Here is a 12,242-nt window from a genome sequence, read left to right as displayed (position 1 = left end):
TCTTACCTAGTGTAGTTTCTACCTTTAACGTCAATCAGGACATCGTTCTTCCTTTACTCTATCTGGTTCCAGTTCACCAAAGGGAATTTTTACTTTGTCTGGATGTTTGAGCTCTGAACCATGCTTCTTTCAGAAAGAGTGATTCACTTGTTGGCATTCCATATAGCCTTTGTAAGGGTACAAGAGCTTCTCCTTTCACCATCTCTAGGTGGCTCAGGCCTAGAATTATTCAAGCTTTTGTTCTCAAGGTTTGGGTCCCACGCTTTCCAGTAAAAGCATGCTCTACTAGTTCTGTGAATGCTACTTGGGCTTTTCAGCATCAAGCAACTGTTTCCTAGATTTGCAAGAGGCCACCTGGTCTTCTGTTTTGGGTGTAAGGTCCTGCAGGCAGTCTCTGGTTTTCTGTTTTCTTGGGCCTGGTAGCATTTGCTGTGTTGCGCACCCCTCAGCTGGACATCTTTTGGATATCCTGGATATGAAAGACTTCCTGTGTCCCTCAATGAACTAGAAAGAAAATAGGAATTTTGTATTCATTATAAAATCCTTTTATTGGAGCCTGTTAAGGGACACACTCCACCTTTAGAAAACTGAGGCATGCTAATATTAGGATGGGTTGTCCTGGGCTGGCCTACAGTAAAGTGTAGAATCCTTCTATAAGTGGCAATATAACTTGAAGGTGAAAGACCTCCTGTGTCCCTCAATAGACTGCAAGAAAAGGGTTTTATACTGAGTATATTATTCTTTTCATCAAACTTCATTTTTGTAGCTTCCTGTTCTCATTGGACAAGGAATCTGCAGATACTGCTGATTCTTTGTCCAGGGAGAATGCTGTTCACGCAGGGCTCTGAAACAGAATTGGTGGGATTTAAAGGAGGTACACTTTAAGTTTCAAGGCTCAATATATTTAGTACAGATATTTCACTTATAGCAAGTAAATAGAGTCACCCACCAGGATCTGTTAGAGAATTCAGTGGCAAGTTCACCCTAATGGAATTTATTTCTTGTTCAATGTTTTTATTGATTTTAGACAGGTAGAAATACATATAACAGAGGTAACACTGACATAAGCATACAATTGAAAAGACAATTGGTTGTCATTAGTAGTTGAACAATGGAGTTTATCGTCTATGGAGTCTCACTCCTGCAGGAGCAGAAGCCCCAAGCATACTGGTGCAGTCACAGTAATGTGCGCAAACCTGCGAATTGATATGCTGTGCTATTGCCACTGTATTACCTAGAAGACCTAACAAAACATTTGTTTAACTCTTTTGTATCCACCATATACTGATATAGAACATTTGGTTGTACTAATCCTTTAATAGCTTGCTTGATGTCAGCACATAGAATTCTTGAACATGAATGGTTTTAGGAAGGCTTACATATAGCCTTTGGTGTAAGATAAAATGAGTAAGTATAGATCAGAGTAACCTCCTTGTATACTACTGTAACACAAAAAGGTAATATTATTAGTGTTTTTCTTGCTGTACATTTTGCCTTAACTTTTAGGGTGAAATGCCAGCATTTGTGAGAAAAACAATGTCCTTCTAAGCTATATACAGTGAAAGCATTTTAACACAGTGTTTAAATATCTTTGTTCAGATTCTTAGCAGCAGATAGAGCATTATGGTGCACTTGCTCAAATGTTTCCAAATGAATACTCTCTGTGTTATAATAAGAAGCACTGCATCCCTAGAGCCACATTTAGAAGTGTGTCACCAAAGTCCAAGCGCAGAAGGACATTGTGTGCCATATTGTAATGACAAAGTTGTTATGGGCCACTGAAGTGTTCTCCTTGAACAGGGGTGGTAAGCAGTTGTGGATATAGATTCCAGAGATGGAACTTTGACCCAAAGTCTAGGAAGTCAAGCCCTTAATAAAAAAAATTATAAAAAGCAAGATCAGAAGGATGCAAAGAACTGTTAAAATGTCTTGTAAGCCATCTATACATGCTGTAATAATGAAAGTGGAATGTTTTATTTAAAGATAGTTAAGTTTCTAACTGTAGTTAGCACAGGTTTAAATCTCCATTTGAGAAACGTTGAGGTTTCCATTGCTAACCTTCTCTTGAAAAAGTTGTCAAATTTAATATGTGTCATTGACCTAATTCTAACAATTTTTCCATAAGAGTATATATGCATTCAACATATATTAGGCATGGTATTTATTTTTAAAATCCTCCCGTGTATGGATATCTAAAAGTCCTGAAACTGGTGCTGGGTGCAGAACTCCTAACTCATTTAGAGGGATAAGCTGCACATTTGAGGGTGTGGCAGGGGTGTGCCTTTTGTCTACATACTTTGTGATTACATGACACTCTTAAGTGTTCACCTTTGTTCCACCCTCCACAGCTACATGAACAGTTATGTAGGGAGGTGAAGGGAGGGATGGAGATGCTGGGCCAGCATCCCCAGAAGAGGGGATGGCTATGACATGTGGAGGATGAGGGCAGAGCTAAGGAATTGACTCTTCCTGGAGCAGTCAAATTTTCTACCACATTTAAAGGTACATTGCAAGTGAATACAAAATAATTAAGTAAGCATTGAAAAGTTACCAGCATTTTAAGAAAAGGGTCAGCAATGGCAACCTCCGTAAGTCTCTCACATCAGGCGTACTTGAAAAATAAACCCCTAAAGAACCTTGATCTTATGAGCTTACTCTCTAAGAGCTATTCAAATACTGATACATACAGCAAATGTTCTGAGCAATATGTACACATGATAAAATATGCTGGAAAGGTCTGCTACCTGACTTTCATGTCTGGACACAAAAATACATTTTTATTTTAGCATAAGGAATAAACTTGACTGTGTAGCAAAAGCATCAGTTGGGAAGAGAATGATTTTTTTGTGATGTGTTTTTATATGCAGCATCAAAATTTTAAGATATTAGTCATTTAGCAGAACAAGATGTCAAGTGTGGGCCGTCGAAGCTGAGGTATCCACAGGGGTATATATCTCCCAGGGATTCTAGTTGTAAACTCTCTGATGAGTTTGGCTCCCTTTGCCATACTATGACAGGTGTGCTTGGCCATATATTTTTCCCAGGCTCTGAATCTGAAAATACTGTTCATCATGTTCCCAAGATCCAGCACAACCCTCTTTATTTCCTAAGCTTTATTGTTGAATTTTCAATGCAAACATTGATCAACATTGCTTGTGAAAAGGAAAGAAAGTAAACAGATTTAAAAAAAAATTGTATTAACGGGAGCATAGAGAAAAAAAGGGTAAAAAGAAAAAGACATTTTAGGCCATACAAGTTAAAACACATTTTTTTAATTGTTGTGGTGACATCTAGCTGGGGGCAGTGAGGGGACCATTCTTAAAGCATAGTCAATGATATATTTATGACAGCACCATCTTCTGTAGTTTTGAAAGAGTACAGGATCTGACTATGGTCCTGCCCAGGGACCCTGTGCGAAAAAGATTCTAAATCTGGCTCTATTATATGACATGAATTATATTGAGTTACAGTGTTTGTTAAATAGTCGTAGTGGTTCAGTTTTTTTTTTGCATGCTGAATGGAGTTTGCTTTTATAGGCCCATGCTTGCCTGTTTCAGGGGAACGTCCTTTCCAGTGCAATCAGTGTGGAGCATCCTTTACCCAGAAAGGGAATTTACTCAGACACGGCAAGCTGCATACTGGAGAGAAACCATTCAAATGTCATTTGTGCAGCTACGCCTGCCAAAGGAGAGATGCCCTGAGCGGGCACCTCCGCACACACTCTGGTGAGCATACCTTCAACTTTCCTCACGCTCACTACATTTAAAGGCCAACTCCTTTCAAAATGTTCCGCTTGGTTGAATTACCTTTCAAATTCGTGTTTCTTTTGGATGTTCCCTTAACAGGATTTCCTTCAGTAGTTTGCTTTCACTTTTCACATAAAGCCATAACAAAGGCAGCATTCATTGGTTTAATGGATTCCAGATATTTTCTTTTGCTTAATTATGAAGGATCCTTTAGGAGAAGACAAGACCAATATATGGTTTTGTGATTTACTGGCATGGCAGAATTGAACATTTTGATGGGGATTTCTTAAACCTGGAGTACCCAAGAAGTGTGAGGGATCAGCATGTGATAAGGATGCCAGCAACTATGTACAACTAAAACACAATTTTGATGGAGTTGGCCGTTAAACCTGTTGTAAGAGTTCAGTTAGTGGTCAATAATGCACCTAAAATACTTTTATTAGCAAGTAGACATAGTTTGGGTAACCAATACTATGTCTGTATGCCTATAAAAATATTTTTTATGAAGTCTGTGCTGAGGGAACCATGTATAGTAGACTTCCATTGCTGACCTTCTTCTGAAAATGCCAGTTGCCTTACTCTGGCTTTGGTATTTGGAGCCACGGACCTGGATCAGGTATGCAGCAGGGTGGGTTTGAGATGTAAAACTCCTGATATGCATATTTGCTCTTGGAAACTCCCAGCCTGCTTAACTGGTTGTTAGAAGCTCTTGATCTGCTTAGTTACTCTTGATTGGCATCTCAGAAAGTAATAAAAACAGTACATCAGTCAGGCAACTAGCATTTTCTGAAGGAAAGATCAGCAGTGGCAGCCTACATATTTCTGAGTATTGGTTTCCTCAGTTGTTGTCAGCTAACTGATCCTTTATATGTAGATAGCCCTTGTGGTGTCATAAGGATTGATTAACATTGTGTATACAGGTATGAAAAGTTAAAAAAAAAGATATATATTCATTTATAAAGCACAAACATATTTTGCAGTGCTTATAAAAAACAATTTCAAATCAATCCCTGCCACCAACTGAACATTCAGTCCAGTGTCCTGGCCACATTCAAGTGGACACACAATGGAACTACTGTGTTTTTGGAATATGGGAGTGATTTCACTACTATGTACGAGTCAAGAGACTCTACTATATGGGAAATTATGGGATTTAGTAATCTTTGGTGGAAGAAATTACATCTGGGCAAATTATTTATATTTACATTGTAAGGTTTTTAGCAAAGACCTGATGCATAGGTTTTATAAAATACCACTTTAGCCTTTGCTGGCTTAAATCTTGCATAGTGTTGTTTCAGTCTGCAGGGTCTAAGCAGCACGGGGCTGAAAGTTGTGGTGAGCACACAAATTATCACTGAAGAAACCCCATGCACTTGAATGAGAAACCACACAAACCAAGAGCATACACATTCCAAACAGATGGGTCCTTGTGGCCACCAAATCCAGGCCCTAAGACCTGCACGGAGGTAGGGCTAGCCACTGAGCCAATATGCTGCTCCAGTTTTCATGTCACCACACTGGGTGCGTTGCTGTAAGCAGAATATTACAATTTAGGTCAGTGATTCCCAGTCAGTGGCTTGGGAGCCATACCCAACCGTTGATGTAATTTGTGGCAGTCTGTTAGTAGGTACTGAGTACTTCTCTGCCTGTCTTTATGTTGTGTCTCATATGCTTCATATAATCAGTAAGGCAAGTAGAGTTTGCAAGTTTGGTATTGTTTCATTAAAATATTTTTTTAAAGCGTAAATACACCCAATAAGAGCATTGCAGTTTTGGTAGCTATTGGCAGGTTGAATCACACACTGGCAGCCTATGTATTTCATTACAGTGTATGTTTCCAATCCACTCACTTACCCTAGTCATTATGTAAAGGCTCACATTTTCTGTTATATTGTAAATTTCATTGTAGTGAGGAGAGTGAGACTACTCTGCCTTCTACAGCAAATAAAAAATAATCCTCCCCAGTTATATTCCTGCACTAAGTTCCTAGAAGATACATGGTGCCAGTAGGTGATTCAAGGGTGTGCAGACTCGTTAACATGGTTGACTAAAGTGTTATTAAAGTCATTATTTTTCTTCTAAATTAGATACTAATAATATAACTTACATGTATTTGATGGTTTTTATTTATTTTATAAACTTCCTCCCTGGAGCTTCCTTTTTAAAATTTTCCCTGGCCATTGTCTTACATTGCTGTCCTATGTGTGGCCCTTGTGCCATTGGGACCTACGGAGTCCTGTAAAAAGAGTGGAAATCGAAGTGCCACACCACTGCTAAGAGGTCCAGATATAACTTTATTCCATTAAAGGTCGGGTACAATTAAAAAGTAGCCAGTGCATTTCAGGGATCTAAGTGCCCCCTTTATCAGGGCTAGAAACTTACGATTTTGATATAAATCTGATATCGATACAATATGCCTTCCACTGGGTCATAATTAAAACTAAACAGTTAATAGTAAGGAAAGAGTCAAAATAATTACATAAAAATGAGAACATGAGTGCTGAACAAAAATGAGAGTGTGAGCGCTGAGAAAAAAAAATGAAATAAACAAAAATATTAATAATAATAACAACAATAATAATTATAATAACTAAATTTAAAATGATACATTGTGGGTGATGTGTTAATCTAATAAAAATTTTGTATGGCTCAATTTATACACATAGACCAAACACGATTTCTTCTGCACTCTAGGACCCAGGCGGGTGGCAAATAGATGGAACCAGAACTGGAAAAAAGCGACCACCAGTGCATCAAAGGTTGTGCAGCTCCAAACAAGGCTGGGGAAGCCCGACCAACACTACAAAGCGAAACAAAAACGAGAAGCGCACAAACCTTGCGCATTACCTCAGTAAACAAAAATTTATTAATAAGAAAGGTACTCGCAAACAGCGAATAAAATCAGGCATGTAAGTCCTCACAGGGACAGAGCTCTGATGAAGAAGGTTTGGCCTTCGAAATGCGTCAGCTGAACTGAGTGTCTACCCCCACGATGGGCCTCGCGCTGGCTCCTTATCTTTGAAGTTCCTGTGAGGACTTACATGCCTGATTTTATTCGCTGTTTGTGAGTACCTTTCTTATTAATACATTTTTGTTTACTGAGGTAATGCGCAAGGTTTGTGCGCTTCTCGTTTTTGTTTCAATTTATATACATACCAGTTTTTAGAAATCAAATTAAATAAAAAAAAAAAATATTAATAATGACAACAATAATAATAGCTAATTTTAAAATGATACATTGTGGGTGATGTGATAATCTAATAAAAATATGTATGGTTCAATTTATACACATACCAGTTTTTAGAAATAAAATGAAATAAACAAATAAAAATAATAATAATATTAACAACAATAATAGTAATAGTAGGGTCGTTGGTTCGAATCCCAACCACGGGACCACCTGCCTGGAGTTTGCATGTTCTCCCTGTGCCTGCATGGGTTTCCTTCGGGTACTCCGGTTTCCTTCCACACTCCAAAGACATGCTGGTAGGTGAATTGGATCCTGTCTAAATTGGCCCTAGTATGTGTATGTATGAATGTGAGTTAGGGTCCTTAGATTGTACACCCCTTGAGGGTTAGGGACTGATGTGAATGTACAATATATATATGTAAAGCGCTGCGTAAATTGACGGCACTATATAAGTACCTGTAATAAATAAATAAATAAATAATAGTAGCTAATTTTAAAATGATACACTGTGGGTGATGTGTTAATCTAATAAAAATTATGTATGGTTCAATTTATACACATACCAGTTTTTAGAGTTTTTACCCAATTTTTCTTTTTTCATTCATATTAGGCTAACATATCACCCACAGTGTATCATTTTAATAATAGCCATTGTTGTTATTATTATTTTTTAATTATTCATTTTTCTCAGCACTCATTTTTGTTCAGCACTCATGTTCCCACTTTTATGTAGTTATTTTGACACTTTCATTACTATTGACGGTTTGGATTTAATTATGACCTTGTGAAAGGGATATTGTACGGATATCATATTTATATCAACATCTTCTTATGTTCTTTCTTGCCCCATTGGCTACTTTTTGAGTTGTACCCCTGGCCTTTAATGGAATGCAGTTGTATCTGGACCTCTTAGCAGTGGTGTGGTGCTTCAATTTCAACTCTTTTACGGCACACTTCAAGCCAAGGAGACAGTGGAGATCCTCTGGGGTGTAAAAGCCGCCTGCCCAGGAACCAGATCATTTACATCAGCACAGGGGCGGACTGACAACTCATGGGGCCCCCGGGCAATAAGGGATAATGGGGCCTCTGTGTCTTTGCCCAAACTCAAAAAAGCCTATGAAAAAGGTACCAGGGGCATCTCATGGTGCCCCCTACTGACCCCGGGCCCTCGGGCAGTGCCCGAGTTTCCAAATGGTCAGTCCGCCCCTGCATCAGCATTAATACCTTAAAATAACAATACCAGTAAAGTAAATCTGCAGGTCCAGTTCTATCTTTCCACTTTCCTCAACTGTGGAGTCCTGTAGCAGTCTTCCTCCATGCACGTTCCCACTGAGACTGCAACTGTACATGCAGTCATTCAGAGCACCGCATGCACAGGCCGCTGTCAATCACTGCTGTGCAAGAGGAGAAGAGGGAGAGATGTGGCTTTTGCTCTGTGTCCCTCTTGCACTGGCTCTGCATGTGATGCGTGGAATGGCTGCATGTACAGTTGTAGTCTCAGCACACACATGTAGAGGAGACTTCTACAGGACACTATAGGTTCCTACGGTATAGGGGAAAACATAGTACGACAATATAGTAGCATGGCAAGGGACAGTTTAAAAGGGAACCCCCGAAGAGAAATTTTATTAAAAAAAACATCAACTACTTGTCAGTTATATTAGTATTCAAGTTAAGGAAACAAATTGACTTTAATACCACATTGACAAATTGTGATGAGAGAAATAGGGTGGCTGCCACTGCTAACCTCCTGAAAATGCTAATTTCCTGGCTATTGTTCTGACCCACTTGCTTTTATAGTTCAACACCAAGCTGAGCATGCCAATACCCCCCTCACACCTTTACATCCATTTGGCTAGTTGTTTTTAAGTGAAATATCTTTAGACGTTTTATTAAATTCTCCTAAGTTGGCACTGCTTCCAGGAGTCATGACTGGTAGATCCAGTGCTACAGAAGACTGGTTGCCTCTTCTTAATGTCTTCCGTATGCTGTAGTCTTCTGAGGACCCAGCCAATGGGAAGTGTGGCATGATCACCTAAAAAAGGACCCTTTTGCTCTGCATGAAAAAAATAAAAGACTCAGGCACCAGATCATCATGCAAGCAGGGATCTAAGTATTTCTGCCATTCAGAATTAGAGGAGGGTATTTGAAATCCAACTTTAAAATCGGGAATCGGTATATATTAAGGTCAAAATAAAGCCCAATATCTTGCATACTTTTTCAGGGCCTCTTCCTGACAAGGAGCTACCATCTTCAGAAGAAAAGATCAGCAGTGGGGAGCCTCTATGTTTCTCTTATCACAGATTTCTTTTAATGAGGAACTTTTGGGTGCTGTTTTGTCATACTTTGTGTTGGCCACTGCTACTTCATGTGCTCAGGTGTGGCTCATGAGCTAACAGTTGTTGGGTACATCTAATACAGACAGAATCAAGCTGTTGTTTTATTGCCCTCAGTGGAGAAACCATACAAGTGTGAATTCTGTGGACGTAGCTACAAGCAGCGCAGCTCTCTGGAGGAACACAAGGAGCGATGTCGTGTTTATCTTCAAAATATTAATGAGTCTGGTGGGTTTAATGCTTACCTCACTAACATGGCGGCTCTAGTCCCTGAGAAGATGCCTCTTCAGGGAAGCTTTCCACCTATCGCCTTTCTTACATTAACATTTTCTTATCCTGTTATATTTATTTATGCATTACTTTATTTCAGTGTCCAGACAGTGTAAATATACAATGGTTAGCAATGCTGCACAGGGAATTTTTATAATAGTTCATAGCAACATCACAAACTGTTTTGGGCTACTTTGTTCTTCAAAGGTCTTTCACAAAGCACCTCTAAGATCCTTGCATTAGATTGTAAAGATTAGTTATTTATTTTTTGTACAAGAATAAAAAAAAGTATAGTTAGGATCCGCAGACATAAATCCACCATAAAAATATGGCAGGAGAAGGGGCCTCTCGATCTTCTGATGGTGTTTAAGTGAAAGGGGTAGAGCCAGTATAAGCTGTCAAGGGAAAAGTTAAGATTTGCATTTTATTAATATCTTGATTCTCTAGGGTTTTAGATTGAAGGGGTAAAGCCTAGTGCAGCTTTCAGAGGAAAAGTTGGGATTTATGTTTCATTCATGTCTAGACTTCCTGGTTGGGTTTTAGGTGGGAAAGGGTAGGATCTAGTGCAGCTTTCACTGGAAAGGTTAAGATCTGTTTATGATTTTATCTGTATATGTCTCTGGATCTGTTGATAGGGTTGATGTTAGATTCTTCCTGAAGTTAACCTCTGCTCATGCATTTTGGTCATGTTTGTTGACTTGCACAGTTTTATGACAGGTTCACTTGACAGCTTATCACACACGTTTCAGTCTGATTGTACAATTTCCGTTAGATCTACAAACAAGGATGTAGTGCAAGAGCCTGCCTGATTCTATTTAGATTGATTGGCTATCTTTGTTGGGCCCTCATTGCTCTTAAAGTGTTCCTAAACCTACAACAGTAAAATCAGTCTGTATATGCAGTAAAGCGTACTTGATATACTCACTGTGGAACCTAGGGGGTTAATCCTCCCCTTTGTGTAAAAAGGCTGTTTGATCCTGTCTTCTCTGATCCTCCCTTCTTTTACTGTCCCCAACCCATCTGCCATAGTACAGAGCAGCAGTGTCAAGTTTGCACATGCTCTGTTTAGTGTGAAGTGCTAGATAGTTTTTTTTTTTTTGGGGGGGGGTGCATGTGATCAGCACAGGGCCAATCAGCGCTGTCCGGACAGAGGGTCAGGGGTCATGCGGCCTCATTGGACAGTCATAGGAGAATGAAGACAACGCATCAAAGTCAAACTACTCACTCTGACCTACAAAGCCATTCACAACACTGCCCCTAACTACCTCACCAACCTGATTCCCAGGTACCACCCTACCCATACCCTTCGCTCTTCACAGGACCTCCTTCTATCTTGCTCCCTGGTCTCTCCTCCCACGCACGATTGCAAGACTTCTCCAGGTCCTCCCCCATCCTCTGGAACTCACTACCCCAATCCATCAGACTGTCACCTTCCCTCCTCACCTTCAGGCGCTCCCTGAAAACCCACCTCTTCAGGGAAGCCTACCCCACCCTCACCTAACAGCGCTCTCCTTCATTCCTCCTACCACTCCATCTCCCACAGCCACTTCCTCCTGTACCACTACCCCCTCCCTCCTAGATTGTAAGCTCGAAAGAGTAGGGCCCTCGAACCCTTCGTGTGCTGTTTGTTGTTGCTGTACTGTTTCATGTATTGTCCCCCCCTCTATTGTACAGCGCTGAGCAAACCCTTTGGCGCTATATAAACTCGATGTAATAATAATAATGAAGACTGCTATATATTGCTGATGAGAAAAGGTATTAAGCAGTTTATATTTACTAAATTAATTGCATTTCCATTTTCTGTGTACTGTAGAAGACTGGATATAGTGAATGCAGGGTCATGGGTTTAGGAACACTTTAAGTTGATTGTAAGGTCAGATTGCAATGTGTGTGGTAAACCTAAGATAGGAGCTGACATAGGAAATACACCAGTTGTCAGCTTAAAAAATATATATCGGCTTTGGCTTCATTGCCATTTGGGTAAAAACAAAACCTTTTTTCACACTTCGTTCAAATTACAGCCAGTGTTATTCAGAGATCATACGGGAGATAGGACTTTTCTGCAGGTACTGCATGTCTTGAAAACAGTACAGTTTGGCACGCTTTATGTAATATTGCTAGAAGACTTGACTCAGCCTCTGATAACCATCTTGCACGCTCAACTCGTGTCTTGTGCATTGCCGGCTTCCTCCCCCTTTGCTCCACTCTCCTTCCTTCACTGACCACAAATATGAAGGGCAGGAAGCAATGCCTGCCATTAGACAGCGAGGATACCCGAATACTCACCCTCTATTGAGAGAGAAGACAAAACCTCAAACCAGTTCAGGGGAAATACTGACAAAAGGCATAAATATTTGAGAGAAGGCAGCTTGCAGGTGGCCTGTGCCATTGCGATCACGACGGTGGCTATTGTAACCTGCTTCATGGTGTCAATGCTGGAAGCAGGGACCACCAGACTTTGATGTTTTCTCAGTCAGCACTGACAATATGTTTCCCCTCCTAAATGATGTGTATGAGCCTAGTTTTATAGTGGACACATTTTAGCTTCTACAATGAGGCAATACACATACCAATGAAGATGTGTTCAGTGCAGTAACCCATAGTATCCGATCAGATGTCAACCTACTGTTGTCAGCACATCCTCTGCTTGTAATGGGTTACAGCATTATGCACTTGACTGTTCGCCTTGTTGAACAAGCT

The 12,242-nt window shown here is 40.0% G+C and overlaps 1 protein-coding gene across 1 annotated transcript in view; it reads left to right on the top strand.

Annotated features, from left to right (window-relative positions):
* The window catches only part of IKZF3 (IKAROS family zinc finger 3), an 89,822-nt gene that overhangs the window by 35,272 nt on the left and 42,308 nt on the right, over positions 1-12,242 (top strand). The window contains exons 6-7 of the mRNA XM_089674697.1: positions 3,558-3,725; positions 9,390-9,500. Coding sequence (XP_089530823.1) covers positions 3,558-3,725; positions 9,390-9,500 — 279 coding nt within the window. The remainder of the gene's footprint in view (positions 1-3,557; positions 3,726-9,389; positions 9,501-12,242) is intronic.

Source organism: Staurois parvus, unplaced genomic scaffold (assembly GCF_062004578.1).
Source record: "Staurois parvus isolate SC_StPar_1 unplaced genomic scaffold, SC_StPar_1.0 ptg000151l, whole genome shotgun sequence".
Classification (NCBI taxonomy): domain Eukaryota; kingdom Metazoa; phylum Chordata; class Amphibia; order Anura; family Ranidae; genus Staurois; species Staurois parvus.
The sequence above is the reverse complement of the archived record's forward strand: the minus strand, read 5'-3'. Positions and strand labels throughout refer to the sequence as shown.